This window comes from Hippichthys cyanospilos, chromosome 8 (genome assembly GCF_059441005.1).
Source record: "Hippichthys cyanospilos isolate Australia breed blue-spotted pipefish chromosome 8, RoL_Hcya_1.0, whole genome shotgun sequence".
NCBI classification, from domain to species: Eukaryota; Metazoa; Chordata; class Actinopteri; order Syngnathiformes; family Syngnathidae; genus Hippichthys; species Hippichthys cyanospilos.
In genome coordinates, this window is record NC_142376.1 from 22133918 (window position 1) to 22154780 (window position 20863).

At 39.6% G+C, this 20863-nt stretch overlaps 2 protein-coding genes and 1 pseudogene across 2 annotated transcripts in view; all 3 read left to right on the plus strand.

Moving 5' to 3' along the window:
- Positions 1-2167, plus strand: part of slc2a15a (solute carrier family 2 member 15a) — a 43424-nt gene extending 41257 nt beyond the window's left edge. The window contains exon 12 of the mRNA XM_088421829.1: positions 1225-2167. Coding sequence (XP_088277955.1) covers positions 1225-1479 — 255 coding nt within the window. The 3' untranslated portion in view covers positions 1480-2167. The remainder of the gene's footprint in view (positions 1-1224) is intronic.
- Positions 1984-3499, plus strand: LOC148420536 (uncharacterized; annotated as a pseudogene).
- Positions 3500-7667: 4168 nt separating this feature from the next.
- On the plus strand, positions 7668-13629 carry LOC148420537 (galactose-specific lectin nattectin-like). The gene is made up of 7 exons (XM_088421830.1): positions 7668-7679; positions 7835-7897; positions 8085-8106; positions 8579-8664; positions 8766-8900; positions 13164-13272; positions 13530-13629. Exons 2-7 carry the CDS (start codon positions 7835-7837, stop codon positions 13598-13600), a joined length of 486 nt encoding a protein of 161 aa, XP_088277956.1. The 5' UTR covers positions 7668-7679; the 3' UTR covers positions 13601-13629.
- Positions 13630-20863: the final 7234 nt, after the last annotated feature.

Below are 20863 nucleotides of genomic sequence, written 5' to 3' on the forward strand. Positions count from 1 at the left end.
ATGTCAATTCATGTAGCCAATCCCGCGAAGTTAAAAAAACTAGACGAAGAGCACTACGCCTTCTGTTCATGTGGTGATTGTCAAACATTGCGCTGTAGCGAAAAACAAAATAATAACAATAATAATCAAATAAAAAGACAAAAATAAAAAAATACTCGGTATGGCTGGTAGTACTCTCCAGCAGGCAGGAAGAAAAACAAAACAAGGTGTTCTCGTAACGCAAGCTTCGGTTCAAACTGCAACTTAATTAGCAGTCATCACTTGCTCCTTGTAAAAAACCTGCGCTTCTTCGGGAGTGTCAAACTGTAAGGTTTCATTCCCGAGTGTCATTTGCAGACGAGCAAGAAAAAGGAGCCTTAAGTTAACTCCTCTTTGATGAAGAGCTTGTTTGATCGTATTATACGCAGCTCGCCTCCTTGCCATGGCAGCGCTGACATTCCATTCTCAAAGGACGGTCTCACCGAATTTCAGCTCGTGCTACCCAGTCCAGTGAAACACCTTCTCCCGTATTTGAAACCAGTGAAAACAGACCACGAAAGGCTTGGGTCTTCTGCCCAGTCCAGGTTTAGGTTCCATTGAGCAATGAGCTCTCTTGAGCTCTGGTGGGTCAGGGAGCAACTCCGAAATGAACTCGGTCGAGTTTCGGCCCTTCTCGCTCCCTTCGGGTACATTGATTATTCGGAGGGTGACTCTTCGGGACTGATTCTCCAAGTCCTCCTGGCGGTCATGATGCACTTTATTGAGGGACTCCAGTCGCACCACTTTAGTCTCTGCTCTGGAGATGCGCTCAAAGCTCAAAGCTGCTCACCGTCTCTCGCTAAGCGGCCAATTATACTTGCAAAGGTTTTACAGAATCGTGGATTAAAACTGAAAAGTCCTCCTTAAGTGAAACTCGTTGTTTATCCAGTTCGGCAATTAGTAGGTTCACTGATAGAGCATCCGGTACGGCAGGAGTGTCATTAACTTCGGAGCTACTAGTAGCCATTTTGAATAATTTGCTAGCACAGTTACCAGGCAGCCCTGTACAACATTCGATTTAAGCTTCGGACCACTGGGGTGTTATGGATATGGTTTCGCATCAGCAATACTGCACACCCGTGTTTCAGAATCGGTATCAGGGCCATAAAATTGTATCGGAACAACACTAATAATTACAATACCATGTTTGGAATTTTGTAACTATTGCAAGTCCTCACACAGTTTTCCATTTTATCCAACCACTAGATTTCCACTGGATCTTACTGCTATTTGGTTTTTGCCAGCATTTGTCTGTCTGTGGCCGTCTATGTCTACACAGTCATACCTGAGACCAAAAATAAGACATTCATGGAGATAAGCCAGCTGTTTTCCAAGAAGCAGCCTGTCCTGGAACCTCAGTGCCTTTTCTTGGTGGATCACCTGAAATTGAAGAAAATGAATGGCTATGGAGGCCTAGAACATCATTCGTTGGAGTTTGAGAGCTCTTCCTCTGTACCGTAACAAATGTTACATTTTTTACTTTGATTCAAGATCTAAATTACAGAAGAGCTCCTCAGAACGATTTGTTTGTCCAGAAAATGTGGAGAGAGCAAAGATGCTTTTTGTGCATGTACTTTAAAGTGTATACTATATATGCATAGGATTTCACTCAATAGTTTTACGCAAAGATATCTGCTTGTGTGAGAACAGGTTTGTGCAATCTAAATGCACAAACACCAATTAATCATGTTATTAAATACTGTATATGCTACACATAAACTAGTGTTTGTGGAATTCCTGTATTGAATGTGAATGTGTGATTTGTCATGTTTTTTTTTTTTTTTTTATGCAGCCAAACTGTATATATTCTTATGAACATATTAAGGAAACATGAGTTTGTTGATAGCACATTAACTCTTTCCTTGCCAATTCCTTTGTCAATTTAAAGTACAGTGGTCCCTTGCTACTTTGCGCCTCGCCTATCGCGCCTTCAGTGCATTGCGGATTTGTTTTTTGAAGGTTTCCATGAAGGTTTCCTGCATGCCAGTTAGGTGAGTCATCTATAAATGCACTTGCCACTGGCACCCCTTGGAAGTTGAATGGTTAGGGATACACATGATGAATTAAATGTTAAATTATTCAATCTTATACTGCAAATGTACTGATATGCCTTCTTTTTCCATGTTAAAATATTAAACCTTATACAACAAATGTACTGATATGCCTTCTTTTTCCGTGTCTTGGCTGTACAGAGTTGGGATCACAGTGAACAGTTTCTTGGATGACCAACTAAGAGCAAGTAACAAGGAGCTTACCAAACATGATCAAAAAGCAGAATTCACACTTTAAATTTTAATTTATTACAAAAGGCAAGAGGATTCCAGGACGTGCTTTGAGCATACAGGCGGCTGAGAGATCATGAAAGAGGAAAGAAAGCTTTGGACTCCTCTTGCCTTTTGTAGGTGGAAACTAGTGTAAGTTGTTTGGTACTGGCTGCTGTTTAGCACGAGCGGGAGATACGAGCTCTATTTTTTTTTCTCTCTTTTTTTTTTTTAAACACCCGTTCGACTTGTGTCCGGTGTTTTTCTTTTTTTTCTTTTCGCTACCTTTGAGGACTTTCTATTCTTCATTAGCTGGTGATTCCACAATTCTCTTCACAGCTCCTAGCTCCATTCATCCTCCTTTTCTCTGCTAGCGTAAGTATTCACTCACACCAATCAATTGCAACACCTGGACCATTCTCATGGAGCGGCTTTTTCTCCAGGAGGGACGTGTCCACCAGCTATAGCAGAGTAGTTTGATAAGTGGCGATCAGAAGGACACATCTGACAGTGCGGGCCGTGGCCTTCCCGCTAGGCCAGTTAACATTTTCCCTAAGATGCTAGCGTTGGCTAGTACGGGCTGTAGCCTACCCACTAGTCCAGTAAGCATTAACCCTGAGCGGCCTGCTTGCCGCGGTGAGCCTGTTCAAAATTCTTTTCAGCCCACTTGTTAGGCACACTCCGTCTCAATCTACTGGCTCCCATACATTAGTTATAGGGGACTCCATCACCCATATCATTAAGCTTAAAATGCCAGCCACAGTAACATGTATTACTGGGGCCGGAGCACCCGACATTGAAGCTAGTCTTAAAGAGCTGGCACGCCAAAGGCCTAGACACCATCATAATGCAAACAGCACTACCTACTCAGATATAGTAATACATGTTGACTCCAATGATACGAGAATGAGGCAGTCTGAGAATACAAAGAACATAACTAGGACTTGTAATCGCGCTATGGAGATGAGACGGCATCGAGTAATTGTCTCTGGCCCTCTGCCTGCGAGAGGCAATGATGAGAGGTTTAGCAGATTATTCTCGTTTAATCAGTAGATGGGTAGATGGCTAGTTTTTGTACAGAGCAAGGCTTCAGGTTTTTAGTTAATTGTGCCTCTTTCAGGGGCCGGCCCGACCTGCTGAAGATGGACGGCCTTCACCCTAACTGGGAAGGTGCCATCACTCGTTCTGGAAACAAAGATTACTGTTTGAGTTTTCCATGACTTCTCAGATTAGAGCATGTTGAGTCGCAGATGAGTAGAGAGCCTGCGAGAATGGGTGTGGTCGTTAAGACTAGAGTTAACTGGCACTAGGCTGGATTGTTATAACACACATAGCTTACTTAGTTTAGGCCACTGCAATCCACTCACTGTTACATTACTTAATGCTGAATCCCCTTGCGACAAGATTTCTGTTAAGGTGGTGCTAAATGAGGAATGTAATCATGCTTCCACAATCAGTCTGATTAGTGACGTAGTTCCTAGTCGGAATATTAGTACGTGTGTGGTAGCCATTAACAACCTGATTCCTACATTATTAACATCGCAATGAGGTTTTAATTACTCAAAATACAAACTGTGACCCAGGCATCACAATCTTAGTATTTGTTCAGTACTACTAACTTTATGACTGCAAAAAGATCGGGAAAACTTTATCGGTTTAGATTCGGCTTTATGAATATTAGGTTACTCTCCTCAAACAGCTTTCTTGTAAATGACTTGTAAAACACTCATTCGGAGGGCTTTCGGTCGCCGGGTGTTAACTACTGGCATTTAGCCTGTTCATAGGTTCGCGCGAGGGGTGGGGCGTGAGTTCGCTGTGCACTTTACAGTGTATCATGTATTTACAGTGTAAGGAGAGCCCCGCTGAGAATCAATTTTCTGGGATGTACAAGGGCCAATGTTTTCTCCAACATCACCTATATTCTTCTTCTTTTTACATTGAGTGTCCCTTGCTTTGTGGCAGTCCTCGTCTGACAAAAAAAAGTTTCAATGTTGCAATCAAGTGGTGGATACAGTGCTAAGTACTGTGCTGTCAATGTTGTACTGTCGCTGTTTTGGCACAGTAACTACAGTTCAACAAAAGGAAGTAAATGTTGCACATACCAATGATCCAAAATTCCCCCCTCCGCCACTCTGCAAGCCAGGTGAGTGGTCTTGGTTGGCTCCGTTCTTGTATTGAAAGCTCAGCTGGTCGTATTGGATAGCTCTGTGTGACTGCAAACTGTCCACCATGATTCATGACGTTAAACGTGCTCAAAGCTGATTGGTCGCGCGTCGCGCCGCAACAACCAAAGTTACATTTTTTTTTTAATTTAATTGATTTAAATTTAATTTAAATTCGAGTTCACTTTGCTCGCGATGCATCGTTCACGTCACCAGACGCCCCATCGCGCGAACTACATTGACTACAATACAAAACTGTCCGCTTTTTTGCCTCGTTCGCGTTTGATGTGAATGCAGCATTAGCGTCGTGAATGACGTAAACAATTGCGAACTAGGATGAAGACGCTTTGTGGTGGTTGTGGGCGAGGAAGACGGCGTCTCTCAGGTTATGTTTGCCTGTTCTCTCTCTCGCATGCGACATGGCTTGGTGGTAAAGTGGTCATCTCCAAGCTGAGAGGCTGTGGGTTCAATTGCCCCACCAACAAGACAATGTGTCCTTGAGCTAAACACTGAACCCCCTGTTGCTCCTGGTGTTGCGTCATCAGTAGGTAAATGACTACTTAGTGTAAAGCGCTTTGAATACCGATGGTAAAAGAGTGCTATACAAGTGAAAGTCCATTTACCATGAACTTTTTGAAAGAAAAGAGAAGAAAAGAAAAGCCATCACCATGGAAGTGAAATTAGATATAATTAAGCGGTCTAAAATCGGCGAAACACCAACGAACATTGGTCGATCACTTGGCCTGAGTCATTCGACTGTTACTATTCTTAAGGATAAAGAGCACTGGGTAATTAAACAATACTTCTTTTTTTTTACTTTACTTTAATGTGGTAAGAAAATGTTTTCTCTTTTTCCAATACTGTTTTTATGTAATGTGATAAATTGTATACTAGTACAATCCTTTACAGTACAGTACATATAGAGTAATCTATTTTGTATGGTGTTCCGACTTACACTGAAATTTGGGTTACACCGCATCTTAAGAACGGATCAATGTCGTAAGTTGATGACCCCCTGTTTATGGAAAATGGCTATTTATAATGGCCGTCAATGGGACAAAAATTGGATTTAAATCAAGTTCCAGGGTATAGTTTTCTGAGTGCCAATCTGAAACAGAGACTAGATCTTGGTTCCCTTTGGACTTTTAGCCTCATTTGACATTCTTAGAGAAATTTCAGCTCTGTAGTGTTTTTTTTTTCCAATGCTTTATTTTCGATGAAACACAAAAAAACATACGAAGCCCAAAAATTATAAGCGAAACAGTACATCAGTTAAACTTACCTTCCAACTATGAAGCATACAGGTATCTCCCTGGTGCTTCTGTGGTCTGTGCGTGTGGGACCCGTGTCAACCATATATTGCTTCACGACTGGCTATGGCTAACCAATCAGATGCTGCCATGGGTAGGACAGTGGTGGAGCAACGCTCCTTAACTGGAAATCAGAGAGGTGCAAGTGTCATAATGAAGGAGTTTATCAGTACTAAGATGCATATAAAAGAAGGCCAATGCCAATATTCACACTGATAATCAGCCCGGCTGATAATCGGTCAATCTCCAAGCTTCGGAAAAAAAGACCTTCAGGAGCAGCTGCTGATGACCTTCTACCATACCACTATTCAGAGTATACTAGTGTATCACTGCATCACTGTTGTGGGGTGCGCTGCAGCCAACAAGAAAGCGATGCAGAGGATGATCAACACTGCCCAGAAAATTGCAGGATGTTGTCTTTACCACCGTGGATGACCTTAACAGCTCTTGCTACCTGAGAAGAGTGAGTAACATTGTCACAGACACACCTAAGAATTGCACTTTGAGAAACTATGCTTTTCATTCTATAATATTTCTCTTATTCATTGTTTATACAGTAAATATGCAGCATTATGCACTAAAGCAAAGGCACTGCAACCAGCAGAACTCGAATAAAACAGGAAATAGGCAAACCAAAAGAAAACATCTGCAAACAAAAATATACAAACACATTAAAAGTAAAACGAAGCAAGTTTTAAATGCTGCATTCACAGAAACAAAGTGGAAGCAAAACTACAAAGTATATAACAAGTGTTTACTTTGCTTTGTTTGTTTTGCCATTTGTTTGCCCCATTCCTGTTTTGTTCAAGTTCTGCCAGTAGTAGCGTGTGTCAATGACAAATCACAGCAAGTGCTAATGACAAATCTCTAGTGGAGGTGTTGTAGAAGTGACTAAAGCGGTAACTTCCTGACACTGGTTCGATTCTGCGAGCAATATAAAGTTTCGTTTATTACCACCAAGTGTAAGCAAAAACATGTTTGGAAGCAGTTTTTTCTAATAAATCATATTTTTTCTTCTGACCACTAAGTACACTTTAAAAATTTCTGGCTGTATTGGTTCTGTAAGATAATGACATTAAAAGAGCACCTGCTTGCTGAAGCTATGTGCTGTGAATTACATCAGCTTATTAGTTCTCCTGCGGTTACTCCTCAAAGTTTCAATTTTTTATCCAGATGGGGTTTTTGAGTTTTTCCTTGGCCTTCTGGGAGCTTGCTCCACGGGCTGCTGTTGTGGATTTGTGAAACCCATCAAGACGCTTTTGTGATTAAGGGCTAAAAAAAAAAAAAAAAAAAAAGGTTGACAAGTTAATTAAATTAAAATGATTTATTATTAAATTATCATAATTAAATTATTAAAATTAATAAAAATCAGACAGAATTCCTTTACATGCCTGGGGGTTATAGTTGTAATGACCTTTGAAGTCAGATCACAATAGTTAAGACTCCGAAAAAAAACATTACTCCTATAGATACTTTACATTTTTCTCAGCCATTCTTGTCATTTGTGGTTTAAATCAAATGATGCAGTAACTATTTCATGCTGCATAAACTCAGTCTCATTCATTATGTTTAAGTGTGTGGGTTGACATCAGGCAAATGGTGTCATTCAGGTTGTGATGAATGCACACCTTTACCTGGCTGACATGTTGACTTTGGTATGCACGAAAATAGTATCTGTTCATTTAGTTACACAAACAAAACAAAGACTTGTTATAGATATGCAATTGTTTTATTAGTGTTTGGTGATGCCATTTGGGTTTCAGCATGCGTCATCAGGCAAGTGATAATTATTAGTTAATTACTAACTTTGTATCATCATTGAAAAGATAATTAGGAAAATGTCAGGCAAGGGCTGGTATGTGGAAAAGCTGCTCTCTGTTGTTCTCAGCTCATTCTTTCAGAGCACAGTGGCCATCACAACAGCAAAGGTAACATCAGCATGCTTGTCACTGGCATGTAAACCTTTTTATTATGTTTATAGAAACTCTTGAATGGATGTTCCAATTCAGTTGAACGGAAACTTAAATGTAAAGTTAAATGTACATCTAATATTAAAATATTTGTTTCTTTTCTCATTCCACAGATGGTGTTTACGCTTCACGTCGTGTTACTTTTTTGTGGCATCAATCAACTGTTAACTGAAACTGTAAGTAAAACCATTTTAAACACGTGATGGTTTGAGTGGAATTTTTTTACTTAATGTTATATGTTGTTTGTTCCAGAAAAGGAATGAATACTTAAATGTTTTAATCCTTCTTGGCATTAAATTCCATTGAGTTGAATGTGATTAAAGATCGGCTATCTTTTTTTCTTTCTTACTTCCTTTCTCACAGTGGGCTTTTGCCATAAGGAGAGGTTAGTGACTTTTGTATACCACAATACATTTTACGATTCAAAAGGTGGGATTCACTCTTGACCGATGACAATCAGTCAATCATCAGGACAGATGATCATTCCCATTTACATTCACGCAAATATAAAATTTAGTATGTAATTCAGAAAAATTAGGGTTCATAAAAGACAGCAATGATGCATTCATTATTGAAGAGGCAATGAAATCCGGAGTCTGCCACACTAGAGAGGATCCCGGATGCAGGCTGTACCATGATGCCTCTGACAGTTCAGTATGTCACAGCATTATGTAAGATTCAGGTAGGTAGGCTACCATGTACAATTTTAGGGAGGAATCCGGTGTACCCAGGGAAAGCCACTTGACCACTGAAACAACACAGTTTAAATTGGAACTGAACCCTCTTGCTTTTAGGTAGCAACTCATTACCAGAGTTCTGCTGGCCTCAACATGTCGTTCTTGTAAATTATTTTGCAGACCAATATTGTCCTCAAGGCTGGACTCAGTTGGACACCCGCTGTTTGATCTTTCAAAATGAGGAATTAAACTTTGCTCTTGCTGAGGTACAATATATGTTTACCCACTGAACATCAGCAGTCTCTTCCAAATTAGTTGATTTTGTGATTTATGTATTTATTTATTTCGTCTATTTTGCTCACATTAGACTGTCTGCAACATTCTTGGTGGAAATTTAGTTTCAATCCACAACGCTCTCGAAAATGAAGTAGTCCGACATCTAATTCTGGCAGGGGCTGGATCTTTTCAGCGGTCTTGGATTGGACTCCATGACAGGGTTGAGGTAAAAAAAAAAATGTGTGTGTGTGTGTGTATATATATATATATATATATATATATATATATATATATATATATATATATATATATATACCTTATTTTTGTAATATTGCAATCCACTTTGGAATGGCTTTTGTATCATGATTTTTGTTACATTATGAATTATGTTTTACATATAAATTATTCCAAGTGCTTCAAAAACACTTCATTTAATGTCACAACAGTGTTGTGTGTGAATGGAGAGTGAGAGAATGGTCGAGAGAGAGTGTGAAGGAGGCAGGAGAGTTCAGTTTAACACTCAGTATACCTTTATTTTCAGTCAGTGAATCTAAAAATTGCATTCATATTACTAAGATGCCGACACTTGATTCATTGAAATAACTTGACACAATGGGTCTTCCCAATTTTCAAAACATTTTTGTTTTACTAAGCAGACGACAACAAAATTAGTAGTCCAGCATGCAAAGGTTCCTTTTTGAACTGCAACTGAGATATTTGCCCTTACTGAATAGTTTTTATTATAGTATTCATATTATAGCATTTACTATAGTAATTTCATTGTGTAGTAGGAATATGCATATGACAATAAAACTCTTGAATCTTTCTTATGTGGTACTCCAGATATGGAGTCTTTTGGTAATATTTAAATTGAATAATTTTGGGGCTGTGGAAAAACAAATAGAAATACAGTGGGCAACTAACATATTTCCATTTGATTATGAAAGCCCAAAAAAAGTTGTTATTTTATGTTAAACATAAACTGTGAGACTTGCGACAACTCTCACCATGTAGGTTATGGTCAGTGAGATGAAGTGATTGGCTGGCGGACAAATCAGCTGGTATAGACCCTTGTGAGGCTAAGCGGCATCTAGGTGTGTGTGTGTGTATGAATTATTGAATTTGTACATAGTTTTTATATGTTTAATATTACACCTTTAAAACTCCTTATGAGCACAGCCATTGATTTACATTTTTTTTAAGTTGTATTTTATAGTTGTTTCATAAATTGACACACACACCCACACACCTTATTTTGAAACTATGATGATAATGAATTCCTTCATCACATGGTTCTTCACTTCTGGTTCTTGAGGGCCAGCATCCTGGATGATTTGTACCTCTCCCTGTTGCAATACACTTGATTCAAATACTCAGACAAACAGGTTTGCAAAACTAGGATAACAATCCTGATTGTTTGAATCAGGTGTCTTGCAGCAGATATACGTACAAAACTTCCAGGAGACAAGCCCTCAGGGACCAGGAGGGAAGATTCTCATTTTATCATCTGATGTACATAAATCAGGTATGTCACATTTTGGGTTCGAAACTGCTTATTTTGCTGAAAAATTACTGATTTTCATGCCTGTCACTGTTAATCAATGCAGCTCATTTCAAGCAAGCAATCAGCCGAGTTATCACAAAAGTAAACTAAAGCTAGAAACTCAAATATTTGGAACACCTCAAATAAAATACCTCTCTATCCCAGTTAGGACATTTTTATTGCACAAAATGGGACAATATCAGTGCAGGTAATACTGTGTGTATTTTGGTCTTTTTGTCAAAATGGACTCAGACAACTTGATTCAAAGACTGAGACAAGCAGAGCCAAATGCCAAATCAAGTCTTAAATGTAATCAACACAAAAAGTTCAGACTACATTAAGAGCCCTGTAGGGCTCTGCATTAAAAGTCTCAGACAAGTCCTGGTAAATGGCATCGGCAAATTATTTGTTAGTATTTGTCGATACCGATATTAGCATTTTAATGCCATGCCAGGGTCACTCCCAACGCTCGTATCAGTATCGGTGCAACACTGTTGTAAATTATGTGTAGAAAAGGGAACACCACCAAACACTATCAAAAAAAGTGGATGCACAAATCAATTACGTCTATACTGTATTTTCTACCATTCAAGAAAAGATCATTTCTTCTCTTTATCACTACAACTATGACAGGGACTTGATTTCAAATCCAGCTCACTCTGGCCTTCCTGTTTGTAGTTTTCATCTTCTCCCCAAGTCCGCATGGAGTCAGTCTGGGCGCTTAGGCTTCCTCCCACACTCCAAAAACATGCATGGCAGGTGTATTGGACATACTTAATTGTCCTTAGGTATGATTGGGTGCCTGAAAGCTTGTTTGTCTCTGTGTGCCCTGCAATTGCCTGGCAACCTGTTCAGGGCTTGCCCCGCCTACTGCACAAAGTCAGCTGGGATAGGCACCAACAAGCCTGAAATGTAATTTGTTTTCCTATGGTACACCTTTATAGGTTGCATTCCACACAAATAAAGCCCAGGCACACTGGTTGTGAATCGTTGATTAACAGCATGCAATACTGAACTTCAAGGAGAAGTTAAATCAATGCTCATATATGCACGTCTGCATTTTTTTTCCAGTTAGGTAACAACCATCAACCTTGGGTCAATTTTCCAGTCCAACAGCATATACAATTTATTATATTTGACAGCTACAGTTTTAATAAACTTTTGATTGATTGATTGATTGATTGACAGATTGACTGATCTATTTGGGCCCTCGCCAATATGTCGGTTTGCTGCACCTCAGTTCTCATTCTACCTAGTGCCTAACATTCAGTAAATGTTTATAGGCTGGACATAAAGTTGGTAAATGATTCAGTATTTTATTCTGAGTCACTTTAAATCTCTCTTTATTTCTCAGATTTTCTCCGCCCTTAGATTTCAGTTGAGTAAAAAACAACACTACGTCTTTATTGATATAGTACTTCCACAACAGCCAAAGCCGTCACAAAGTCCTTTGCATGACATATAACATCAAAACATTACCCATGATGAATTAGAACACAACATTTAACAATGACAGTAATATAATCACAAGTCTTACATAAGCCTTATTGTCTGAAGCAGTTATCGAGGAAAGAGGAGATATAAAGTGTTCTCTCACCAAGTGATCAGGGATGTAATGATCACACCATACATGGCACCACAGACCTCTGTTACTAGCAATTTTGAAAGTGAACAAGCAGCTGTAGTGTCCGTTGACAAGTAGCAACAGAAAGAGTAATTCAATTTTCCAGTCCCATTCAGATATGGTTCAAATTCCAACATCCATAGATGCCTTCTAAATAAAATAAAACATCACCAAAAAAGATAGGGGGTATTATATGATGCTGAAAATGTTTTAGAGAGATGTGAACGGTAATTTGGTGAAATGCCCATATTTTTATCTTAGAGCAGTGGTTCTCAAACTTTTTTCAGTGATGAACTCCCAGTGAAATATCTTTTCAGCCAAAACATTTTGATGTGTCTGATTTACTTAGCTTTAGAACCTTTCAAACTTCATTTGTATTGAAGAAAATCTGTTATATCTGTTATTAATGTATAGAAGAAATCTGTTATCAAAGAGAAATAATTAATACATTTTGACAAACCTGCTGTAAAAAAATAATTATTAAAAAAAAAATATTAAATATAAAGCGTCCTGTTTTGGAGTTACAGTAGAGATCAGTTCACAAAAATAAATCATCAACTTAATTTTTAATAAATATTTGTCACCAAAATGAATCAAGATAAAGCACAAGACCTGTTCTCAAAAAGTCATAATTATAAATAAACATTTGTTCACAGAAAAATATTAAACATAAAATGTCGTAAACATGTGTCCCCAAAAACATAATCAACATTAACTGTCAGACTTCTTCTCAAAAAGAAATCATACAAAATAATACACATAAAAATGGTCAACTTAAAGTGTCCTCTTTTGGGATTATAGTAGAGATATGTTCACAAAAATAAATCACTACCTTGACAGGTAACGAGGTGGCACATGAGAAGTTGTGTCGAACTGTTCTAGTATGGGGGAGAATCTGAGTTTTTAAAATAATTAAATTGAATAACTACGAAACATAAAATTTGTTTTATGAACTTATACTTTCTCAAAACAATTATTTCATTCAATATTTATTTTCAAAGGATTTTTTAATGTGTGATTGCTTGTTTTAGTCCAAATCTCGAGTACCCCCTGAAGTTCCTTCAAGTGCCTACAGGAGTACTGATACCTGCATTTGTGAACCACTGTCTTGGAGCATGTGTACCCCCTCGGTCCTTAAGGGCCAGTATCCTGCATATTTTCCTGGTTTCTTTCCCAACACACCTGCTTCAAAGGCTCAGCAGCAGCCTGATGATGATGCTGATCATTTGAATCAGTTGTCTTGGAGGACAGAAATATCAAAACCCTGCAGAATGGCGGGCCTTTGGGATTGTGTTTGGACACCCCGTGATTTTGTCTTTCAGGATGGACAATTTTTATGGACAGATGGCACAGACTTTGATTTTGAAGACTGGGCAAATGGCCGACCAAGAATGAATACAAATCAAGACTGCGCAGAAATCAACTTTAGGGGTATGGATGCTGTTTTATCATCCTTAATTATGCTCATGTCACGAGTTAAGTATAATATGCATTCAATCACTTTTTTGTCTTTGTATATTAAACATGAAGAATAGTTACAGTATGTACATATTTGGAAGATATAAATTGATTTCTCATGTTAACTTGAATTGCACTTTGTATAAATATATAATATAGCACAAATCTAATGTACAAGGAACTACAAATATCATACTAAATGGTTTGTGTTCATTGCTGCATTCTTACAGATGAATCCTGGAATGATCAGCCATGCAACCGCAGAAGATCTTTTGTGTGTGCTAAATATTTGAAGTACTAAGAGACACAAACCCCAGCCTCATTGCTCTCTTGCCTTATACTTTTCACTGTTGTGATGAGTCTGTGGGAAACAATTGCTTGTTCAGAATTATACAAGTAATAGCAAGTGTTCAAATAAAAACTTGACCACTCAAAGGATATCCAATAACTCAATCTACAGTTTTTGAATATGTGATTGTGTGTGTTGAATTTTGTCTTCATTTATTTAGAATAAAAAATGTACAGCAGCTAGAAACTGGAGTTGCGAGCAGCTGAACAGAGCCATCTCATTGAATTCTACTTTAAGGTAGTGGCACGTTAGGGTACTTACACAATCAGATTGAAATCTTTTAAAAATGGCACATAAACCCCGTAAACGGGATCTGTGTACAAGTTTCATGAGGTTTCACAGGTGTAGACTGTAATGTATTGCTTTTGTCAAGTCGAGAGATGAGATGCACACAGATTGAGTGTTTTCCAATAACCCGTGTTTATTCTTGTTGTGCACTTTCGGCACACTGTCTGGGAAGCCTCTACGGAAGCCGCACGGGCACATTTGTCATATAAACACGTAGTGAAACGAGCATACATACATCTCCCTTTTTAGCAAATGAGAAGACATATATGTAACACTCTCCAAGTGCTTACAGTAATTTCTGATAATTGGACTAGTGCTAAGTTCGTCTACTAGAGAAGTGATTAAATAAAAACCAAATAAATGATCACGGACCAGGGAAAATAAGTTGAACAGCCGGCTTATTTTAGTTGAATAGAAAAAACACAATTAACATACAGCAACATACACACAGATAAACATAGAATTCAACAAGAGTATGAGAAAATACAGAACTATTTCCCTCTTCTGTTGATTTTGGTTATCTATCTTGTTTCTTTTAACTTATTTAGTTTAAATTGACTTCTTTCTCAACCCGGGTTGTTATCATTTTAAATTCGAATTTTATGTCTTTAATCTATTTTGAGTACACTCTAATTTCAACCATTTAGTATTATTATTGTTTTACAAAAGAATAATACAGTCGGCCCCCGGATTACGAATACCCTCTTTTACGAACATTTCGACTTACGAGCGTGGACCGCAGAGTTTTTTGTCCCCCATTTACGCACAAACCTTCCGTCTTACGAACATTACGACATGCCAGCCGTTGTATTCGTTTTCGCTTTGCTACGTCAACTAAATCAGAAGTTGACGCTCATCACGGCAACGTTGAACGCTATTGGTCTTACAATGTCTCACGGTCTCACTCACGGGGATGTTATTGGTCGGCGTCACGTCAATCACAGAAATGCTGATATGCTATTGGCTGAACGCCTTTATCTAGCTTGATGGCACAGCTGGTCGGGACGGAAGGAAGGAGAGAAAATGAGTCAAAAACGGAAGGAAGGAATGTTGTTAAGACTTTGCAAACTTTATCTGTTAGACACGGCTTCTAAAATTGCTAGTGGCGGTAAAGGAAGAAGTAAGAGGATGATGACAATAGAAACCAAGCAGGAGATAATAAAAAAAAAAAAATACGAAGGAGGCTCACGCATGGTTAACCTTGCTCGTGAGTATGGCCGTAACCGCTCGGCAATCTTCTAAGGGCAAGACTTTCCTTGCCGGGGGACGGACCTCGATCGACAACAAAATGGAGAGGCTTCTTCTATTATGGATTAAAGAGAAGGAAATCGCCGGTGATATGTTCTAGTTTGAGAAAAGTTCCCATTTAAGAAAATAAATAAATAAATTCTGCGGGTTGGTCTCTGCTCCCCTCCGCCTCCACCCAGCTCAAGTCACGTCGCCCCAAAGGTAAATGTCATTTTTCCTTTGTATATTTATGTTATTTAATTTAACTTTACAGTAGGTTATGTTCCTCATTTTTAATATGTGTATAAAGTCGTGATGTTTTTACCTAAGGTTTTTGCACGCGTTGCACGCATTCACGAATTAACATAGGTTTGGATTGCCCGTCATACGAGCAGTTCGAGTTACGAGCGTAGCCGCTGAACGGATTTAAGTTCGTAACACGGGTGCCCACTGTGTAAATATATATATATATATATATATATATATATATATATATATATATATATATATATATATATATATATTAAAGGAAATTGAGAGCAGACTAGAGAGTGGAGGGAAACTGGCCTTCAGACCCAACCTCTTGACAGCGGCTCAATAGACTGGGACAGAGGGCAGCCTTGTAGACCTTTAGTAAAGACAGCAGCCACAGGGCTAGTATAAAGCAATACAATCCAAGATATAAAGTTTGAATTAAATGCAAATTTCTCCAGAACAAAAAAAGAAAAAGAAAAAAGTGCCACTGTCAAAAGCTCTTACTGCATCTAATGTAACAATCAGCTCTGGTGGATTCAAACTCTGGGAGAAGACTATATTTAACAGCCTCCTTGTTTTGTAAGATCCGATTTGATTGGGGATGCTTGGCAGAACCCGTTGGAGACATTGGGCCAGGATCTTCTCTGACCTCCTGGTGTAAACAACATGTGAAATAATCTGACCACGCATAAATGCTTTACACACTTCCCACAAAGTGCACTGACAAATTCTGGGGAATCATTAAAATAAAAAAAATAAAAAAATAGTATGAGCTGCACACCAATGAACTCCTTAAAACATAGGTGTCGAACTCCAGTCCTCGAGGGCCGGTATCCAGCATGTTTTCCGGTTTTCTTTCCCAAACACACCTGATTCAAATGATTAGTTCATTAGCAAGCTCTGCAGGAGCTCCAAAATGATCCCAAACATTTGAATCAGGTGTTTTTGATGGAAAAGGTTTGAATAGAATTGAATTGAATAGAAACGAAGCAGGAGATTAAAAGAAAAAAAAAATACGAAGGAGGCTCACGCATGGTTAACCTTGCTCGTGAGTATGGCCGTAACCGCTCGGCAATCTTCTAAGGGCAAGACTTTCCTTCCCGGGGGACGGACCTCGATCGACAACAAAATGGAGAGGTTTCTTCTATTATGGATTAAAGAGAAGGAAATCGCCGGTGATATTTTCTAGTTTGAGAAAAGTTTCCGTTTAAGAAAATAAATAAATTCTGCGGGTTGGTCTCTGCTCCCCTCCGCCTCCACCCAGCTCAAGTCACGTCACCCCAATGGTAAATGTCATTTTTCCTTTGTATATTTATGTTATTTAACTTTATAAACATGATCAAATTAGTAACATAATCTAAAGTTGTGATGGTTTTATCTAAGGTTTTTGCGCGGGTTGCACGCATTCACTAATTAACATAGGTTTGGATTGCCCGTCATACGAGCAGTTCAAGTTACGAGCGTAGCCGCTGAACGGATTAAGTTCGTAACACGGGGGCCCACTGTACTTCACAGCATTACAATGGGAAATACAAGTGACAACGTTCAAGTCCAACAATTCGCAAATACGTAACTTCAAATGTTCAGTCTATAGTTCCAAGATTAAATCCCGATTTATAGTTCTTCTGGCGTCCTGAATGTTCAATCCTTATGACTGAAATCCACAGCGATGAAGGAAAAAATTGGATAGATCCTACCAGGTTCGTAGAAAAGTTCAGTTTTGTAGTTTTGTCCTCGTGTTCTGTTGCTCCCGCACGAGGCACAATCCGCGGAGCTCAAGGGTAGCTCGCCATCTTGAATCGCACAACTTGGAAGTCCGCCGTCAAAGAATATATCGTTCAGTGGGTTCTGAACCGATTTAAAGATGTGGAACACAAGTTGTGAACGGTACAAAAATCCTTTGTCATGGCAAAGAGAATTAACAAAAGAGTTCCATTGACTTTTCACTGTGGTTTCTCAAAAAAACTTCTCGCTGTGATACAAATACACACGCGACTTCTGCAACAGTCAGGACGAAGAAAAGAAAAATCAAGTGCGCAGTCACGGTCACGTGCCCATCCTGCTACGTGACTTTCAAAATAAAAATTCAGAAGGGTCATTTAATCATTTAAATTGACCATGAAAATAATAATACCAAATTATATTTGGAATGTTTTAATCTTTTAACATGCTTTTCAGTCATGCTAATCTATTTTGTGTTTACTGGGAAAGTAATTTATGACTGTTTTATGACTTTTACTTTGGAAGGTCCATCTTAACCAGGGTTACATATAGTATAATTCTAAACAATTCTATCAACAGCCAAAGACTTTAGGTTTACATATTTGCTACTGTACCAAACCACATTCAGTTATTAAAATGATTTGTGCAAACAAACAAAGAAAAATAAACACTGAACATTTCAGCCACTATAGCTAGGAAGCAGAGGTTACCAGTACTTCACTTCCCTAGGTGTCTTTACCACACCTATTCCTAACCTACATGACCAACGAAGCCAGTCTGTTAGGTGGCGTACAGTTCACCAGGTCGCTTCTGGCCATCGCTCATTTGTTGCCTGAAAGGGGAGTGAGGCTGCTCGGATGGAATAGGAAACAACTTCTCATGTGCAGATTGATCTGTTGAGTCAGTCCATGGCTCTTCCTGTGTTCCGTGCCTGGAAGAGTTGGCAGCTGGGGTGCTGTTTCTGAGATGTTGGCTGGTACGAGGGTACTGCTTGTCTCCACTACTCACTACATAGGACCGGGAAGCACTGTGCTGTTGGACCACCACAGCTGGCGTCCAGGTGTGACTAACAGGAAAAGGCTGCATCCTGACTTCATCACCTGGCTTGAGCGCAACGTGAGGTTTACCTGCTCTACTGCGGTCATGGTGGTACTTTTGAATGCCTTTTCAGGCTGTGGGAGCTAGGAGTTGACGAGCTGTTGGCAATTTGTTGCATGGTCTCCTCATGAGGAGTTGGGCTGGTGAAAGGCCTACTGACTCAATGGGAGTTATCCTGTAATCCAGCAGTGCTAAGTATTTGTCTGGTGCTTTGCGCCAGAGCTTCTTGACAGTCTGCACAGCACGCGTTGCTTCTCCATTCGAGTGCGGTGTGTATGATGATGCCGTGACGTGCTGTAGCTGTTGCACTGTAGCTCTTGCAGAATTTTTTGTATTCCACGGAGGAGTACTGGGGACCATTGTCAGCGCGCATGGTTTCAGGGATGCCGTGCCTGCAGAATTGGGCTTTCAGTGTCTCCATGACCGTGCAACTGCATGTGTCTTTTAGCTTGGCAACTTCAATGGATTTGGAGTAGTAGTCCACTACTAACATGTACTGCTTACCCTCAAATTCAAAGAGATCAGATGCTACCACTTCAAAAGGGCAGTTCTGGTGTGGCAGTTGGCTTGAGCGGCTCTCTTGGAAGTTGGTTCTGACACATAGGCTGCAGTTTCTGATGATTTCTTTGATCTGTGCATTCATACCAGGTGAGTAGAGGCCCTCCCTAGCTCGCTGTGTACTTTTAACTATTCCCATGTGTGACTGGTGGATAACTCACAGCATGTGCTCACGCATAGTGGGGGGGTACTACTATCCGCAGGCCTTTGTAGATGATTCCTACAGACAGTGCGAGCTGGCTTCTGGAGTCCCAAAACAGCTGAACGGAAACAGGCACTTCGCACCTGCGCTCTGGCCATCCATTCTGAAAGACCTGTTGTAGGCAACTAAGCTCTTTCTTCGTCTGTGCTTGTAGTTCTGCATACTTTGGACCGCTAACAGAAATAAAGTCCAGCATGGAGCACTCCATGGCTCCATGCCATCCAGCGCTCATACAAAATATCTGCAGCTGCACATATTCATATGTGACTCACTCTAAGAAAATGGTCCCCATGTCATTAGATAAAGTTACACTTCAATTGCAAATATAGATAACTTGCACAAAATATTAATTTTGAGATTCTCCAAAAACACCTTCCTTAAGGTGTCTATTTTAGTTTCCCAGCAGACAAAAGTTAATAGCTGTATTCGAAGTGTAAAGTATTCAATGTGTATGGTTGCAAAGGTGTTTTTCTAAGCCTAACCCATCACTACTGTGCCATCAGAGGGAAAATGTCCCATCAGTCAGTGATCTAACGGCTGCTGCTTGGTGCAGATATGGGAATTACGTCAAACAAAAGAATGAAATCTAGTGCTTCTGTTGTCATGAACAAGAACCTATGGTGAATAAAATGGAAGAAAATTGACTAAAATGCTTAATTTTAAAGGCAGATTTATCCACATCGCAAACCCAAACCATAGCCCAACTCATGTTCATCATTGGCTTAATCAGGGTGGTGCTAAGTGCGCAAGCTAGGGTTTGTTCAAGCTAGGGTTTGTTCAGTTGCAGTAGTTGTTGTTATGTGCTGTTTTGTTCATGGTCTTGGTCACAAGGCGGTCTCCAATTGCACATGTCACATGCAGTCAACTACATCAGCCACAAGATGAGATCCTACCTGTATGAACGCATACTAATGTCAGGCACTGACCAGCGTGTCCTCTTGCACTTTGGACGTCTTCATTTTTAACCCCTGGAGGAAATTTTGAGCCAACCCCTGCTTTTTGATGTTTTTGAAGTGTGATATCAAAGATTCAAGAGATTTATTGTCAAATGTATAGTTGTACCACACAATGAAATTCCTATTTTGTTTACTTACCCGAGCAGCAGCCTCTGGGACATTCCACAATCGAGCAATAAATAAATAGCAATAAACAAGAAACAGAGACAACAGTGCTAATAATGTGGTGCAGAATACCATGTTGTGCAAAGTCTTTAGTGCAAGATATTGTTAATGCATGCAACAGGAGGGATTTGTTGAGAATCCAGATGGCTTGTGGAAAGAAGCTGTTTGCGAGTCTGGCAGTCCCTGCCCTCAAGCTCCTGTAGCGTCTGCCTGATGGCAACATTTCAAACAGATCGTTTTGTGGGTGTGTCCTGTCCTTGATGCTTGTTCTCTGCAGAACCCTGGTGTGGTAAACATCCTGCAGTGAAGGGAAGGCTGCTCCACAGATGCGCTGTGAGGTCTTGATCACATGCTCTTGTGTCGTGGAGTTGCCGTACCAGACTGTGATGGAGGTGGAGAGGACAGTTTGGATTGTGTATCTGTAGAAGTTGTCGAGAGTCTTTGCTGACATGCCAAATTTCTTGAGTCTCCGCAAGAACTCTGACTTATTGACTGATTGAGGTCTGATGGAATAATTGTATATATGTATATATGTTATCATATAAAAACACTTTGCTCGCACACCTCTTAACCTACTCACTCACACACACACGAACACACAAATATACACATACACACACACTCACACTACAGACATAAACAACTCCTTATATGGTATTATTTTGAAACTTGTAAGCGCCTTCTTTGTAATCTTTGGAATAAAACAAGGAGGAGAGCCCCAGAACACCGGAAGACCCTGGTGCT